The sequence below is a fragment of the Vipera berus genome, assembly GCF_964194415.1.
Source record: "Vipera berus genome assembly, chromosome: 2".
Lineage (NCBI taxonomy): Eukaryota > Metazoa > Chordata > Lepidosauria > Squamata > Viperidae > Vipera > Vipera berus.
The window spans coordinates 180,986,771-181,006,008 of NC_138203.1; the positions used below are offsets into that span (position 1 = coordinate 180,986,771).

Sequence of the window (19,238 nt, forward strand, 5' to 3'; positions counted from 1 at the left end):
TGAAGCCTGACATAGAACTGATAGCAAAGTGGGTTCGTGATGCATGGGAAGAGATTCCAGAGGACATGGTGAAGCACGCCTTCAGGAAATGTGGCATAAGTAATGCTATGGATGGCAGTGAAGACACTGCTTTGCATGAGGAGGACAACTGTGATAGTGATGACAGCGAACTCTGTGACAATGTATATGATGATAACCTCACACCAGCTACAGCTGAAGCTCTGTTTGCAGATACAGATGAGGAGGAGGAATCCAGTTTTGAAGGATTTTGATGCTTGTGTTTTAGCTTAGTTGCTTATTGAGTTAAGGTTTTTGTACATTTAAAGTTATTGTTAATACTTTAATATTATATATTGTTTTTGTTGAATATACTGATAATATATTGTTTTTGTTGAATATACTGATAATATATTGTTTTTGTTGAATATACTGATAATATATTGTTTTTGTTGACCCTCTTTTCCACATGCCTCAATTAAAGCAATTTTATTGTTATCTACCTGTATTTTTATTTTTGAAATTTACCGTGAGCTGCTGCATTTCCCAGCCTCGGCTTATACTCGAGTCACCAACTTTTTCCAGTTTTTTGGGGTAAAATTAGGGGTCTCGGCTTATAATCGAGTCGGCTTATACTCAAGTATATACGGTAGTTCCCATCTTCAAAAAAGGGAAAAAAATAGATCCAGGAAACTACAGACCTATCAGCCTGACCTCAATACCTGGGAAGATTCTGGAAAAGATAATCAAACAACAAATCAGCGAACACCTTGATGCAAACAAAGTCATCACTAAAAGTCAACATGGGTTTGTCAAAAACAGATCATGCCAGACAAATCTTATTACATTCTTTGACCAAGTGACAAAACTAGTGGACCAGAGGAATGCTGTAGATATAATTTACTTGGACTTCAGTAAGGCATTTGAGAAAGTAGATCACAACCTACTACTTGAGAAGATAGAAAAATGTGGGTTAGATAGCTTTACCACCAGATGGATTCGTAGCTGGCTGACAGGCCGTACTCAGCGTGTGGTCCTCAATGGAACCGCATCTACATGGAAGGAAGTGTGTAGTGGGGTGCCCCAGGGCTCTGTTCTGGGCCCAGTGCTCTTCAATATCTTCATTAATGATTTGGATGAGGGGATAGATGGGGAACTCATCAAATTTGCAGACGACACCAAGCTGGCAGGAATAGCCAATACTCCAGAAGATAGGCTTAAGATACAGAAGGATCTGGACAGACTCGAACACTGGGTGCTATCTAACAAAATGAAATTCAATGGTGAAAAAAGTAAGGTTCTACATTTAGGCAGGAAAAATCAAATGCATAGGTATAGTATAGGTCAGGGGTCAACAACCTGAAACACTGAAAGAGCCACTCAGAACCGGTTCCCTCACAAAAGGAAAAACTGGGAGCCGCAAAAAAAATGTGTGCGCATGCGCGTACATGCACACATGTGCAGAACAGGGTTTGACTGAAGAGTGGAGCCAAGGCGTGATATGCACCTACCCTGCATATTTGAATTGATTGGTCGAACATTTTTAGTCGCACTTTTTTTTTTTTTGGACAGCACATGGCAGAAGACTGGGAGCCGCAGGAGATGGCTGAAAGAGCCGCATGTGGCTCCGGAGCCGCGGGTTGCAGACATGTGGTATAGGTCAGGAGTCGTCAACCTGAAAAAGGAAAAGAGCCACTGGGAACCGGTTCCATCACACATAAAAAAAAGTGGGAGCCGCGTGCGTGCGTCCATGCACGCGCATGCGCAGAAAACGTTTTGCGTATGCGCAAAACATTTTTTCTTGCGCATGCGCAAAACATTTTTTCTTGCTCATGCGTGGACACGCGCGGTTGCCATTTTTTTAATGTATGATGGAACCGGTTGCGCAACGGCGATGGCCCGTTTGCAGAGCTACCGCCTTCGGAGGAAGGCGGCAGCTCTGCAAACGGGCCGTGGCAGCTTTCCCAACAAGCAGAGCCACTGCCTGTTCCGAGAGGCGCGCGTGCACCTCTCCGAACGAGCGGAGGTGCACGCGCACCTGTTGGAACGGGCAGCGGCAGCTTTCCCAAAGAGCGGCGCCGCTGCCCGTTCGGGCGGAGGTGCGCGCGCACCTCTCCAAAGGTTTGGAGAGGTGCACGCGCACCTCCGCTCGTTCGGAGAGGTGCGCGCGCACCTCTCAGAACGGGCGGTGCCACTCTCCATTTGGAGAGGTGCGCACGCACCACTGCCCGTTCGAAGAGGTGCGCACGCACCGGGCGGCTGGGAGCCGCAGGAGACGGCTCAAAGAGCCGCAGGCGGCTTTGGAGCCGCGGGTTGCCGACCCGTGGTATAGGTGGTACCTTGCTCAATAGTAGTAACTGTGAGAGGGATCTCGGAGTCTTAGTAGACAATCACTTCAATATGAGCCAGCAGTGTGCTGCAGCTGCCAAAAAAGCCAACACAGCGCTAGGCTGCATTAACAGAGGGATAGAATCAAGATCAAGTGAAGTACTAATACCGCTTTAGAATGCTTTGGTAAGGCCACACCTGGAATACTGCATCCAGTTTTGGTCACCACGATGTAAAAAAGATGTCGAGACTCTAGAAAGGGTACAGAGAAGAGCAACAAAGATGATTAGGGGGCTGGAGGCTAAAACATATAGGGAACGGTTGCTGGAATTGGATATGTGTAGTTTAATGAAGAGAAGGGTGAGGGGTGACACGATAGCAGTGTTCCAATATCTCAGGGGCTACCACAAAGAAGAGGGAGTCAAGCTATTCTCCAAAGCACCTGAAAGCAGGACAAGAAGCAACGGATGGAAACTAGTCAAGGAGAGAAGCAACCTAAACTTCCTGACAGTTAGAACAATTAACCAGTGGAACAACCTGCCTCCAGAGGTGGTGAATGCTCCAACACTGGAGGTTTTTAAGAAGAGACTGGACAGCCATTTGCCTGAAATGGTATAAGGTTTCCTGCCTGAGCAGGGGGTTGGACTAGATGACCTCCAAGGTCCCTTCCAACCTTATTATTATTATTATTATTATTATTATTATTATTATTATTATTATTATTATTATTATTATTATTATTAACTCAACATCTCTCTACAGCACGAGTGTCAAACTCGCCACGTCACGTTAGGCGCAGCCTCCGTTTGACACCCCTGCTCTATAGATACACTGCAATAAACCTCCCTTTTATGTCTGTAAATACAGTTTACAATAGGTACAATGAGACTGCTGCCCCTTTTTCCACTTGTGAAAGGCCATTTTAGCAAACATTGGGGAGGCAAGCTGAGGTATGAAGGCTAAAATTGGGAGAAATCAGGGGTGGTCTAATGCTTCATATAAGCAGTGCTCGAGGCACAATAATTTATTTTCCAGCTGCATTTTGCACTACAGTATATATATCCTTGAGCTACTCTGAGAGGTATTTGATTAAAAAAAAGTACAACCAAAGAATTCACTAAAGTGGAACGGTGTTCTAAAAAAAGATGGGTGGCAACTCCTCTAAGGACTTGTAGAAAAATTAAAACTACGATAGTAGCTGCGACAGTTAGCTCCCCAAATACTGCACCGCCACCCCCATCCAGCAGCACCTGATCCATCAGGGCTTTCTCAGGTAAGAGAAAGTCGTAAGGCAGAAAAGTCGGTAACTGCTTTTCTTAGGAGGGGAAAAAAGAACCTCAAATTCTGTTTAAATGTTTTTAATAACTCCTCAAATAAGATCTCTACCGTAGCTACTTCATTCCTCCTCACGGTAGGTCCAGGTTTCAACTCTGGGCTGAGCAAGCAGCGCAGAGAAAAGGCGGCTTGCAGCGGGGAGCCTCTAAACCAGGGGTCTTCAAACTTGGCCCTTTTATGACTTGTGGACTTCAACTCCCAGAATTCCTCAGCCAGCGAAGCTGGCTGAGGAATTCTGGGAGTTAAAGTCCACAAGTCATAAAAGGGCCAAGTTTGAAGACCCCTGCTCTAAACGGAAGCCAGGCCTCCCTCTCCAAAACTAGTGTCCAAAACAGCCTCGCCCCCGTCCTTCAAGTTAGAAAAAAGAGCTGCTGCTGCCGCCACCAGCCCAGCCTCCGCGAAGCACAGCGAAGGAAAATAATGGGGCTCCGTTTCCTCCCTCCCTCCCTCCTCGCTGCTAATCTCTCTTCCCTTTCCGAAAAGGGAAAAAAAGCGGCCTTTAAAGCGCGCGGCTGCCGCTTGTTTGCAGCTGCGGCAAAGCAAACCCGCAAAGCTGTAGTAGCCCGTAGCCCGTCTCGGTCAGCTCCCTCCCCCCCCTCCCCGAAGCTCGCTGCAGCCACAATAAGTCTCTCGGCCTCGCTCCTCGCCCCACCGCTTGCCCGACTCGGTTCGCGCTCCTCCGCTCACGTGACCAGTCCGGCAAGTTGGGCGCTGGGAGGGAGCGAGCCAGCCAGCCAGCTCGGCCGCCGCAACAATAAGAGTGAGCGGCGCACACTGTACTCGGGTCAGGAGGGAGGGAGGGGGAGGGAGGGTATTTCTGTGCAGCTCCGCACTCCGTCCGAAGGTTTTGTGGGGGCCGCGGGGAGACGAAGCTGCTGCTGCTGCTACTACAACTGCTACTCCTGCAGCCATCGCAGCCGCTGCAAGACAGCTGCCTGCCCGCCGGAGCGAGCTGCTGCCTCTTATTAAGGGAGGCTTTCGAGTCCTGCTTCCTTTGGTCCGCTCGGCCGTTGCTTGCTTGCTTGCTTTGTGGGTGGGTGGGTGGGTGGACCGCCCTCTTGTGGGGCTCAACGGCTCCCTGCACGCCCCGCCAACCAGCGGCGGAGGAGGAGAGGATGGCGAATCGGCTGTAGCTGTAAGGGCGCCCCGGGGAGCAGCCGCTTTCCCCAGGAACGACGCGACGCGAAGAAGAGGAGGAAGCCAGCTGAGACTCGGCGGGAAACGAGGGAGGCGGAGATGGCGAATGATTCGCTTCAGGTAAGAAGCCAGACTTTCTCGCTCCTGCCTCTATTCCCACCAGAGAGCCGGCGCGACGAGATTGGGAGGGGAAAGGGCCGCCGATCGCTGCCTCCTTTGGAGTAGCAACAGATGAGCGGCTGCGGGACGCCTTCTTGCACCTGGTTCGGACTTAGCTCGGCGCCCTTCTCGCTCCTCCTGCCAGCTGGTGGCAGCGGGGGCGACAGGGGCTGCTGGCCATTCCTGGTATTCAGGCTTTCACTGCGCGATCTGGTACTGTCCTCTCTTTCCCCCCCCCCCCCCGGCGGCTTGCTTATGTTTATCCTTCCGTAAGTACTGGTAGGAGGAAAGGGAGACTTAAGAGATTCAGGGACCTAGACTCGGATTGCTGCTTGGTAGTGTCCTGGGGGTCTCTGTTCGGTAAACACGAACATTCTGCTTCATTGATCAGGGAAACTGGTTAGTAGCATCTTTTGCCCGTGGAAGCCCATGAACAGATACATAATATCAGTGGGTATGTGTGTACATGTCCATCTGGCTTGGGTGGGAGATTGAGGGGAGTCTGTAGAAGATAGTTAATCACTGAGTGCCTGCCTTCTACCTCTTGTCATCTTGTCACTACCTCTTTCAAAGAGGGACAGAAACGAGCCTGGTTTTAGATGGGATGATAGCTAATTGAAGACTTCATTTCTTTTTTAACCTTTGAAGTAGACATCTCACCCGTGAGTAATCATGTGGCGAGGTTTGCTTACTTGACTTAACTTATTTTGGATGGTAAAAAGACAAAAAAAGACATTGGAAACTGGGAGAACATGTATAGAGATTGGCGAAACCATTCATGTTTCACTGGCTGGAAGGCAAGAATGTCCATCTGAGTTAGTGCCTGATAAGGAAGCAGATATTGAGGCTGTGGCAAAAACATCCTATGAATGGTTTCTGTGAAAGAGCCAATTCCACTGTGCTTTAAGGATCATTGGAAAAGGAATAGAAAATATCGCTGACAAATGCTGCAGTGTCTTTGTCTACTCCTGTCTCTGACCATACTTGGAATGCTGTTTATACTTCTGGTCCTGACATTTCAAGAAGATATTGTGGAATTAGAGCAGTCAAAAGGTTCAGTGGTCGACCCCAATGAAAAGAAGCTACACCATTTTAGATTTTAAGCAAAAGAACGTATGACAAAAACATATGAAGTTAGGCACAGTATGAAGAGATTAAATAGAGATTTTTTGTTCTCCTAATATTAGAATTCTACCCACCCGGAAGCCGAATACTTTGAGATTCAGACAGGGGGAAAAAATTGCTTGAGGAAGTGTGCAGTGAAACTACAGAATTCTCTACCACAAACCTTAAGAGATGGGGGTTCCCAGTTTGAAAAACTTTGAACAGATACATGGATAATGATGATTGTGTATTATGAGGTCCTTTGTCTCAGTATCAATAGGTAGAAATGTCAATTGGAGGGTGCTAGTGCATCATCTTGGTTATGGATTTCCCATTGGTATAGATCTGATGGGGTATGGGCACATCAGAATTCTTAATCGGAAGGGCATTTGGCTTTATTCAGCCTGGCTATTCTTACCTGCTTCTGAGTCTGAATCTGTCAGTGCCATCAGCCTTGGAAATTCTATTCCTTCTTCCTTTGTGTGTCCTATAATGGTAAAACTGAATGAGACCTTTCTTTAACTTCAGAAGGATGTTTCCCCTTTAGGAAATGAAATGGAATATAATTCTTCTTGATTTTTGCTAGGAATACGATACATTTTATTTCCTCTGAATAATATTGCAAGAGATGTAATAACCTATCTTTACACATATTTTTACTTTCTCCCTTGTACTATGATTGTTGCTGTCAGTTTAAGGTGTTTTTTTTGCTGTCAAGCTATTTTCATTTGTTTGGATTTATTGTTTCTTTCTGTGGTATCTGGGGAGTTCTCTTGAAAAAGGAGTTTAAAGTGCTGATGTAAGATTTTTAATCAGGGAGACATACACAGACCATTTCCTGAAATAAAGCATTTGCTAGGCAAATTTCATTTAGACAGTATTATGTGGAATGGCCCTGCAATGGAGTTTTAAGGATTCAGCATATAAGGCTACCTGTTGATTGGAATATTAAAGACTTTCTGTAACTGCTGGATGGAGATTTCTGCTTTGTGGCCAATTTTCTTGGCCATTAGTCTGCTTTGGAAAGAATGGGAATCTACAGTAAACTGCAAGATAAGAATTATAGCTACTATATGCTTTGTTGCTTGCTTGTTTAAATGATCATTGCCAGCTTAAAAATCGATGTGCTAAAATCATTCTTACTTGTCTGTAGAGCTAACAACATTTCAATTATTAAAGATATGGTGCTGATAATCAAATCCATTACTGTCAGCCCTTACCTTGTACTGTCAACAGTCTATTGAGCTAAAAGGGACAAAACTTCAGATTAAGCCTGACATTGCATTTTATATTGTTTAGCTTGTGGTGTTTGAAATGAAGAATAATTTTTTTAGACAAAATACTTCAAAAGATTGCAAAAATGACAAATATAAAACAAAGAGCTAGAGAACAGCTTGCTTTGAACTGTGAACTGAATTTCAGCCTCTTCAGATTATGCATACATGCAAGGGTACATGAGAATGTGCTAAGTTGAAGGCATTGAATGCATACATTAATATCTGTTTTAAAAAAAGAAAAATAGCTTTAGAATTGTGCAGTTGGCTGCAGAGGAATAGAAATAGAAGTATTTAAAGTTTTATAAACTTCTTTAAACTTCAAATGTACTTTTACTTTCTGAATGACAGTACAGTTTTTCAGTAAAAGTTTACATGTTTAAATGTTTTTATCTTATTGTCTGAAAGCTTTGTTATTAAGCTTAGATTTTTGAAAAGCAGACTTTAAATATGTTGAATAAATTAAAACGTGATGTAAAATTTTGATATCTTATTTCATCAGCGAGACGGGGGAAAACAAGCACTCACATTTCTTACCTCCAGACTGTGATATTTAAGATTTGTTTTTCATTTGGAAAAATAGCCATTTACTCATGAGGATGTGTAACATTTAGTTTAGATCTTTGTCCTTAAATGAGACAAATAGAAAAAAGACAGTTCCTTTTTCACAATTTAATACCAGTGCCTTCTAGACTTCAAGTAAAAAATGTGAAAACCTAATGCAAATTTATTATGTGGCAAATTTTTCCACTCAGTTGGACAAAGTATTATTTCTTTTCTATGGGTAGTTTGTCCAACCATTTTTAATGTAATGATTGTGTTCACATGATGCATTTACCAATGGCTTATTGAAACACATAGTTTACTTAACCCTATTTTCTATATTTGTATGATGTTTTGGAACCATCAGTTAATTGTACCACCTGGGCTCAAATGACAAATCAGGCTAAAATGTGATTGGCTACTTTGTGATTCAGAATGTCATGCAGAGCCATCTATAGTAAAGCATTATAGGTAAGATCTTACAATATTAGTTTCTGACTAAGTTAGAATCAAATCAGATTTTGTTTTTCTGCGGATTCACTTTTGATCCTTGTCTTAATGTAATGTATAACAAATCCCAGGCTTAGACAAATGCCAAAGAATATAGGCTTAATGTTTTTAGGTATATTTGCAATAGTTTAGAATTGCTTAACTTTATTTATAGAAATTTATATGCAAATGTTTAAAGGTAGATCAATATATGATTTAACAACAAGCCAGCAAAAAATGAGTTTCACATAAGACTAAATTCACAAATCAGAGTAAAGGTGATAAAGTTGTAACTGGTCTCATTGAAGTTGCCAATAGTCCACGAAAAAGTAAAAATAAAGAAGCAGAAGCACCTGGAATTCAAAAAAATAGAACCCATGTTTGCTTATTATCTAAATTTGAGGAAGTTCTTCTCGTTGGGGCCATTATGTAAGTTAAGTTGGGGACTTTGAATATCAGGTGTTGACTAATAGCTAAAAACCATGTCTGATAGAGCCAATTAAGGTATACATGGGAAAAATCTATCAAACATAGAGGGCCACTGGGCAGTGTATGATATTAAAAATGAGAAATCAAAATAATTTTTAAACGTTGCAGCATTGGTCCCAACAGGAAATTTACTACCACCCGAATCTAAGATGTGGGGGAAAAACTGATGTCAAAAACTGATTAAAACTAGACAAGATAGGGCCATATGGATCTTTTGGGAGATCTCTATTCCAGGGAGTAAATTTCCTGGGTCTCATCAGATGACCTTGATTAGTTGATGGACCCAAAGCATGCCAATTTTGCCCAATAATACAAGGTAGAAATGATTGGGGATAGGCAATTCCTCAGATAGCTAGACCTCTTTGTAAATGGTAACCAGCATATTGAATTGCACTCAGAAGCTAACTGACAACCAATGTATTTCATAAAAAGTAAAGGTAAAGGTTCCCCTGCACATGCGTGCTAGTCGTTTCCAACTCTAGGGGCCGGTGCTCATCTCCGTTTCAAAGCCAAAGAGCCAGCGCTTGTCCAAGGACGTCTCCATGATCATGTGGCTGGCATGACTAGACGCCAAAGGCGCACGGAATGCTGTTACCTTCCCACGGTAGTGGTCCCTATTTTTCTACTTGCATTTTTACGTGCTTTCGAACTGCTAGGTTGGCAGAAGCTGGGACGAGTAACAGGTGCTCACTCTGTTACGTGGCACTCGGGATTTAACCCACCAAACTGCTGACCTTCTGATCGACAAGCTCAGCGTCCTAACCCACTGAGCCACTGCGTCCCTCATGTATTTCATAGAACAGGGTATTACCTGGGCATACATTATGGCATACGTATTACTGTTTGCAATGCCACATTCTGGACTGGTTATAGATTCCAGGTGGTCTTCAAGGGCAGCCCCTTGTAAAGCACATTGTTATTGTCTAAACATGAAGTGAAGAGGATGACTGATTATCTGGAGAGCCTCCCCAATCTAGAAGTGGGTGCAACTGATACAGCAGAAGAATCTGTGCAAAGATCTTCCTTCCTTTAAAGATAAGGAGCTGACAATCCAGGAGAATTCCTAAGCTACACACAAATCTCAAAGGGGGAAATACTGTACTACCCCATCTAGGACTAAAGATGAAAATTTCTGGGACAAGAGGTCAAAGTATCCCCAGCCTCTCAGTCTTGCTGAGATTGAATATAAGTCTGTTCTATGTCATTCAGAGCCCTGAGGTCTCCAGATTCCAGCATCAATAGGATGGCCTGGAATTAAGATATAAATATAAAACTGATCCCACCAGCGTATTATTGATATTTGATTCAAATTATTAGATGGCCTTGCCAATGGCTTCATGTAGAAATTAAATAGAAGCGGTGACAGTATTGATCCTTGAGGCACCCCACAGGTTAGGAGCCTTAGCTTTAACGTCTCCTCCACTGTCAATATCAGTTGGGACCATCCACATAGAAGAGAGCAGAACTACCATAGAACTGTTCCCACCTTCACCCCTACTCCCAATAGGCAATCCAGAACAATGCAATAATTAATGGTATCAAAAATCTCTGAGGCATCAAGGAGAACTAAGTAACCTATCCAGGTTCTGCCAGAAGTGCTGCATGAGAATGTTCAATGCTGCTTCAGTACTGTGTCCCAGCCTGAAACTCAACTGAAAAAGGTCTATATCTGTCACCATCATGGCTGCCTGGAGTAGCAGTTGAATCACCTGTTGAAAAACCTTTCCCATCTAGTCTGATATGAAATTAATAGGTAGAAGTTCCATGTGTCTAGATTTTTTAAAAATTTCATCAAATGCTAAAAAAAAGTTTAAGAAGGAGCAATAACTACTTTGTTTTCTTCAGTCTTATCTTTTGTATATAAGTAGTGTGTCATTAAAGGTAAAGGTAAAGGTTCCCCCGCACATGTGTGCTAGTCGTTTCCGACTCTAGGGGCCGGTGCTCATCTCCGTTTCATAGCCGAAGAGCCAGCGCTTGTCCGAGGACGTCTCCGTGGTCATGTGGCCGGCATGACTAGACGCCAAAGGCGCACGGAACGCTGTTACCTTCCCACCGTAGTGGTCCCTATTTTTCTACTTGCATTTTTACATGCTTTCGAACTGCTAGGTGGGCAGAAGCTGGGACGAGTAACAGGCGCTCACTCTGTTACGCGGCACTCAGGATTCGACCCGCCAAACTGCCGACCTTCCGATCGACAAGTTCAGCGTCCTAACCCACTGAGCCACCGCGTCCCTTAGTGTGTCATTACTGAGCTGTAATGTACAGATTACGCAGTGTGCAGCAGATATATCGCATGTAGGATGAACATTCATTTTTTATTTTTTACACAGTATTATTTTCATGGTAGGATAATAGTTTTGCCTAAATCTTTGTACTGATTATATGGCAGCAGAATTTGACAGAGGCAGTTTACATTTCTAGCCATTACAAGAAAATCTAATGTGATGGTAAAATTCATGAATGTGAATATTCTCTTTGCACAGAGCCTTAAGAATAGAAGAGGCTGAAGTCCAGCATTTTGTTCCTAGAGCAGCCAGTAAATGCCTTTGAGATTTACACAAGCAAGACAAAAATGCAGATGTACCTTTCTGCCTAAATACTTCATGCTGTCTCCAATCTTGGAAATAATATGTAATCATCATGCTTAATAGCATACAGTACTCATATTTTTATGGTAAAGTAGTCATAAATTACTCAGTACCCTTTTAAAGTCCAAGCAATTTGTGGGCATCTGTACATCTTGCAGCAATGAATTTCACAGTTTAGGTTTGTATTATAAACTGGAATTCTCTACCACGTAGTGGCAATATGAACAGTTACAACTCTTCTGTCTTGAAGCTCTCATGGTACAAATTCACGTAATGATACTGGATTCTGATATCAAATTGAATGAACTTTTCTCCACCTTTTCAAGAACAATTTAACATAACCTTTTTGAGATGCAATCAGATCTGTATTACTTATTCGAAGTGTGGTTGCATCTGGCACTTGTTTATTACATCACAATATGAACATTTTAATTTTTAATGGCCTTCTTTCCAACAGTTGTGCACTGGATGGATATTTTATTGAGTTATCTATAGGAATTGCAGGATCTGAACAGTCACTACCAGGTGCATTCACAAAAGTTAGAGTTTTTTGTGCTTCAAATTGTACTTGTTTATATGTTGGCCATTTTATGCTTGTTTATTTTAAATTCCTTCAGTGTGGAGAGATCATTTGGGAATTGTTGTTGTCTCATTAATCATCCTACATTAACTGGTGTTAGAAAATATAGCTTCTGCTTACCTTGAATTGCAAATTATTTATGAACAATTAAGGAGCAGCAGGGAACTCTTGTCCATTTATTTTACATTTTGCTTTGTATTCTTACTGGTTACTAATTATTGATCCAATTAAAAAACTTCTTTCATAACTGAAATAAGTTTCCTCAGGAGATTTTCATCTACTTTGTCAAAAGGCTTGTAATGGTTGGCTAAGAGACTGTGAAAGAGGATAGGAAAAAATATTACAAGTAGAAAATATATGCATGTTCTTCTTTTATCAAGAACACAGGTTGATAACTTTCTCAGTATATATAACAGTGATTAAACAGAATGTCAAGAAATGAATTTAAAGATAATTTGGGTGCTAAAGTAAATATATCCAGTTGCCGATATTTCTGTAATCTAATTCCTTTTATCGTTTTAGTAAATCTGGTAATAGTAGACTCTGAAAATTTTGATTTGTGGCTGTAAGTAGCTGTAAACAGCTTTGTGTTCTTGGTAATTTGCCTGTTCTCCTTGCAAGGGAAGCTGCCTAATTCTGCCTTCTTGACCTGGACTGTGGTAACTCATCCACCAAAAAGGTTGTTAACAGCTGAACAGGTTTCCCTTGTCTGATTTTCACATGTCATTCAGATTTTCTGTCCTGGTAAATGGATTGCAGACCACAATCTTTTTTCTCATGCCTTGAGGATCCCTTTGCAATCTTATTCATCAATCTCAAAATCAATTTGCCTCACTTTCATATATAGTACTTTATTCCTGAAAATATTTTCTAGTCTTCTGCACAAAGATACATTTGAGGGATTAACTTTTCATTTAAGCTATTTCTTAGATCTACTTTAACTTCTCTGTCATTCCAATTTTCTTAGTCATTCTTCTGCTTCTAGTCTATTTAAATAACTGATTGTTGATTTTAATGTTATTAATGTTAGGTTCCTTCCAAGCATTGTTAGCATCCCTTATTGTCTGCTTATATTTCTTTTCTGCAGCCTCATATAGTATTCTTTGCAGTCCCATTTTAATGTTTCTGTATTCAGATGAAGGCTCTCTTTTAATAGCCTTAATGGTGCTGATCCTCTGGAGTATCTCCTATAGCAAGGGTAGGCAACCTCGGCTCTTTTATGACTCATGGACTTCAACTCCCAGAATTCCTGAGTCAGCTGACTCAGGAATTCTGGGAGTTGAAGTCCATGAGTCATAAAAGAGCCGAGGTTGCCTACCCCTGTCCTGTAGCATGTGGGAGCTGAAAGTTAGAGTTTGTCCAACAGGAATATGCTGTTGCATGTTTCGGTAGCAAAACAGTATGTTTCTGTGCTTTGAGTTTCCATATATTCTCTACAACAGATGCTGGACAATAGCCAACTAGATAGATAAATTTTTCAGAGGAACAGTTGTGTATATCACTGAACATTATGGTTCCACCCTTCAAAGTGGTTAATAGTAATAGAGTTCAGAGTTTTTATTTTGTTTATGTGAAAGATAAATAATTCCAACTCTTTGCATTCCTTGGCTTATGGATCCAAACCTTCTCTTGATTTGGAGGGAAAGTTAAATTATTGTGTTCTTTCCATTGCTGGTTGTGCAATCTGAAGTGTGTACTAGTGTAACAGTTACATGGTGACTGTGCTATGGATGGAAGGTGTGTGGAACATTCTCCAAAGGAGCCTGACAGCAGTAATTTGTAACCTCTGGCTTGAACGAAGATTGAATCTATCTTATTCATTTAGGAGAGAAGCTTTACTTTTTATATAAACAATTCAGATTTAGTTAATGGAGAGGATCAAGTGTTCCTCTTTGGAGTTGCAAAGCTGTTTCTTTTGCTTCTCCAAATCTGTTCCCCAAATTAGGGAAAAGACAGTGCATGGGAAAAAATGTATGTGGTGTAGGGAAAAAAGTGCATGTGAAAATATTTGAGGCACCAGATTCAAAATGCGGAGGGAAAAGAGAGGGTGTTGTGTAGATAGTCAGAAAGACCCTGACGATCCATCTGAAGGGAGGAATCTTGCAAATCATGTTAATTTATCTACTCTTCTGATGCAAGTTCCCAGAGAAACCTTGAACAACTCAGTTAATATGTTCCTATATCAACATTTAAACCTGATTCTGAGTAGTTTCATTGTTTTAATTTCTATCCAGCAAGTCCCAGAAATTGTAATCTTGGGGAAGAACTAAGAGTTCTTTGCTATGTTTATTTTTAATTTATTCTGTAGATGCCTAGAATCCCTTAGCTGAAAGCCATTATTGTTTGGCTGGCCAGCTTAGAGACCACCCTGTGGATATTGGCTGTGTCATGCATAAAAGCAAGTCATAAAATGATTTGTTTGGCTTGGACAATGTGATGTATGAAGCCCCTACTTTCATATAGATTTATGTGGGAACAAAGTCATTACAGTTTGCTAAAAAAATAATAGTTTTAAAACCCTGTTCTAGAATTATGTTGACGGTTGATTGCAATCCTACCTTTAATTTGTTGTTTACTGCTGTAAACATAACAGTCCTGCTTTCCTTGAATACCATTAATATCCAGTGCCTAGATTACACTAAGTTTTATTGGATTTTTTAAAAAAACAAAACCAAAACTCTTGGCGTTAATGCCATTTCTTCTTTTTTAAAATTTACTGCAAAGGCTCAGGTCTCAGAAACTATTTGAATATTTATATAGACAGGGATCTGCCATGCAACAACTTTTCTTTTTGTCTGAATTAATAGTAAATAGTAAACTGTAGATAAAGTTATGTGCATATTGTATAAACATATAAATCCAAAAGGTGGAATTGAACTATGGGCCAAAGCAGATAAGATGCATTTTTTTAATTTATTAGATTTATTTTCTGCCCATCTCATTTCAATGCTATCTGAAGACTTAAGTCACTGTCTATAAATATTTTAGAGTAAGCTTTATATGGTTATAAAGGACAGTGTTCCCTTCTTCAATATCTGAGATTGATACTAAGTGTGGGTAGCAATTATCTGTTTATATTCTAATTTTTTTAAAAAAAATCAAAAGCATTTTGGAAAGTTGGTAACGACATTGAACAGTAAGGCATTTCCTTCACTTCAACAGTGGACTATCTCTCTGAACCAAGGATGTAAATATTGTGATGGTCTGAAAACCCACAAGGTTATTATCACAATTCAGGTGCTGTTTTTAATGAAATCATTCAATTCAATAACTTTTTAGTAGAATGCCAAAGAACATCTAGTATTGCTTTTAACATTCAAATCATAGAGCTTCATGTTGCTGTTAATAATACATTTTTACCATTCGACTTTTTTCTTCCTGTGAATGAGAGAAGATTTTAAGTGACATTGCTCAAAACTAAGTTTCTAGTATTGCAGCTGTTTTTGTTTTTTTTAAAGTGACTTGTTGACCTTAGACCTTTTTGAGTTGCCCTATACATCTAGGTAAAGGCTCCCCCGCACATGCGTGCTAGTCATTTTCGACTCTAGGGGCGGTGCTCATCTCCGTTTCAAAGCCAAAGAGTCAGCGCTTGTCCGAGGACGTCTCCATGGTTATGTGGCCGGCATGACTAGACGCCAAAGGCGCACGGAACGCTGTTACCTTCCCACCGTAGTGGTCCCTATTTTTCTACTTGCATTTTTACGTGCTTTCGAACTGCTAGGTTGGCAGAAGCTGGGACGAGTAACAGACGCTCACTCTGTTACGTGGCACTCGGGATTTGACCCGCCAAACTGCTGACCTTCTGATCGACAAGCTCAGCGTCCTAACCCACTGAGCCACCGCGTCCCCCTATACATCTACATACTGTAGCTGCAATTTTGGGGAAGTTAGAAATTAATACTATAGAATTCAGTGAGAATTGTTTCCAAGAAAAAGAAAATTCACTCAATTCTAAACAGAGACACTAGGATATATATTGATGTCATCTATATCAGCCCAGAGGCAAAAAATAAAATAAAATTCAGTATTGCAAAGGTATGTCTACTGCTGGTACGTAGACTGTTAGAACCGTGAATCAAGACATTCAGAACCAATGTCAAGGGGATGAGTAAGCTTAAATGGAGTAAAATGGATCACTTCACCTCAGAGGAGCTTCCACTGAAAACAAAACAGAGTTACCATCATTATTTAAAAAAGGAATGTCAAAGGCAGTGCTTGAATACAACAATATTATAGTGTCAGATCAAATTCAAGGCAAACCAATCAGTATTATGGTGATCCTAACCTATGTTCCAACAGCAGAGGCAGGGCATAAACAGTTTGTACAGATGTAACAATTTACAGCATCTTGTAGATACAACACCGGCGAAATATATCTTACTAATTATAGGAGACGGGAATAATAAAATTGGAAGTAAAATAACATCTGAAATAATAATGTTACCTTACTTTATAAAATGAAGCAGGAAAGAGTTCTGCCAGGCATACTAAATGTTTTAACCACCTAAAAGAGGACTCTGCACGTGGACAGATGGAGAATATCAGAATGAAACTCTACGTACCCTTTAGGCAAAGATGGAAATTCTTTTTTGTCACAAAAACAAAGCCAGGTACTGACTGCAGTTCAGATTGTAACATTCTTGATTAAAAATTAGCACTTAAATTCATAAAACAAATACCATATAAACAATATCAGCAATATTCCACATGATTGCATTATGAAGGTAATAGGTTAAATGTATCAGATTTGATAACTGTATAGTAGTGCCTGAATAACTTTGGGCAGAAATTCAAGATACCACACAGGTGAAGCAAATAAAGGTATCTTGAAATGTAAAATAGTTATCTCTTGATATACTGAAAACACTGCCCCTCCCAAAAAACTCTGAAAGGCAATAAAAGCAGAGGAAAATTATTCCAAATAAATGCTGAGTTCTAGAGAAGAGCAAAAGGTAAGGTAATACAAGGAATACAAAAAACTGAAGATAACTGAATATGAATAGGTCCTATTATTTAACAGAAATGGTGATTACTAGCATTGCTTCCTGGACAAGAGACATATTTAAAACAACAGATATATTTAAGAAAAAGAGGGAAACATTTTATCGTCTGGACAATGTTAGATACTAAAATATAGAGACATCACATTGACAATGAACAATGTATTGTCAAAATTATGGTTTCCCCAGTAATGACTTAGAGTGATGAAAGTTGGATCATTAGAAAGACTAAACAAGGAAAAATGAAGCTGCTGCTCTGGAAAATTGTTGAGAATATTTTGGGCTACATGAAGGACAAATATTAATAACAAACGTAAGACTTAGATATTTTGAATATATACTGGAAAGACAAGATTCATTAGAGAAGACCATGGTGCTTGGGGAAAAAAGGCAATTCAAGGCAACGTTATTAAATTATATAAACATAAATTTTACAAGAATTTTAAAAAGCAGTTATTGACAGATTGTTGTTGTTAGCTGCGAAGTCGTGTCCGACCCATCGCGACCCTATGGACAACATTCCTCCAGGCCTTCCTGTCCTCTACCATATTCTGGAGTCCATTTAAGCTCACGCCTACTGCTTCAGTGACTCCATCCAGCCACCTCATTCTCTGTCGTCCCCTTCTTCTATTGCCCTCGATCTTTCCCAGCATTAGGCTTTTCTCCAGTGAGTCCTTCCTTCTCATTAGGTGGCCAAAGTATTTGAGTTTTAGCTTCAGGATCTGGCCTTCTAAAGAGCAGTCAGGATTGATCTCCTCTAGGACTGACCGGTTTGATCGCCTTGCAGTCCAAGGGACTCGCAGGAGTCTTCTCCAGCACCATAGTTCAAAGGCCTCAATTCTTTGGCGCTCAGCCTTTCTTATGGTCCAACTTTCACTGCCATACATTGCAACTGGGAAGACCATAGCCTTGACTATACGCACTTTTGTTGACAGGGTGATGTCTCTGCTTTTTAGTGTGCTGTCTAGATTTGCCATGGCTTTCCTCCCCAGGAGCAAGCGTCTTTTAATTTCTTGGCTACAGTCCCCATCTGCAGTGATCTTGGAGCCCAGGAAAATAAAATCTGTCACTACCTCCATTTCTTCCCCATCTATTTGCCAGGAATTGAGAGGGCCAGATGCCATGATCTTGGTTTTCTTAATGTTAAGTTTCAACCCAAGTTTTGCACTCTCCTTCTTCACCCGCAACAAGAGGCTCTTTAGTTCTTCTTCACTTTCTGCCATTAGAGTGGTATCATCTGCGTATCTTAGGTTGTTGATATTTCTTCCGGCAATCTTAATTCCAACTTTTGATTCATCTAGCCCTGCCTTTCTCATGATGTGCTCTGCATATAAGTTAAATAGGCAGGGCGACAGTATACAGCCTTGCCGGACTCCTTTCCCAATTTTGAACCAATCAGTGGTTCCGTGTCCAGTTCTCACTGTTGCTTCTTGACCCGCATATAGGTTTCTCAAGAGACAAATAAGATGGTCTGGTACTCCCATCTCTTTAAGAACTTGCCACAGTTTGTTATGATCCACACAATCAAAGGCTTTAGCATAGTCAATGAAGCAGAAGTAGATGTTTTTCTGGAACTCCCTAGCTTTCTCCATGATCCAGCGTATGTTGGCAATTTGATCTCTAGTTCCTCTGCCTCTTCGAAATCCTGCCTGTACTTCTGGTAGTTCTCGATCCACATACTGCTGAAGTCTAGCTTGTAGGATTTTAAGCATGACTTTACTAGCATGAGAAATGAGTGCAATGGTGCGATAGTTTGAACATTCTTTGGCACTGCCTTTCTTTGGAATTGGAATGTAAACTGATCTTTTCCAATCCTGTGGCCACTGTTGAGTTTTCCAAATTTGCTGGCAAATTGAGTGTAGCACTTTTACTGCACTGTCTTTTAAGATTTTGAATAGCTCAGCTGGAATACTGTCACCTCCACTAGCTTTGTTGTTGCTCAGCTTTTCTAAGGCCCACTTCACTTCACATTCTAGGATGTCTGGCTCGAGGTCAGTGACCACCTCATTGTGATTATCAGGGACATTAAGCTCATTCTTGTATAGTTCTTCTGTGTAATTTTGCCACCTCTTCTTAATCTCTTCTGCCTCTGTTAGGTCCCTGCCATTTTGGTCCTTTATCATGCCCATTTTTGCATTAAACGTTCCCTTCATCTCTCCAATTTTCTTGAAAAGATCTCTGGTCCTCCCTATTCTATTGTTTTCTTCTATTTCTT

At 41.0% G+C, this 19,238-nt stretch overlaps 1 protein-coding gene across 2 annotated transcripts in view; it reads left to right on the plus strand.

The window, feature by feature from the left end:
* The first annotated feature begins 4,522 nt into the window (after positions 1-4,522).
* The window catches only part of PKN1 (protein kinase N1), an 89,569-nt gene continuing 74,853 nt past the window's right edge, over positions 4,523-19,238 (plus strand). The window contains exon 1 of one of the 2 annotated variants that reach the window (XM_081317673.1): positions 4,523-4,917. In XM_081317673.1, coding sequence (XP_081173799.1) covers positions 4,897-4,917 — 21 coding nt within the window. In that variant the 5' untranslated portion in view covers positions 4,523-4,896. The remainder of the gene's footprint in view (positions 4,918-19,238) is intronic. The other variant, XM_081317675.1, reaches the window with a different exon arrangement.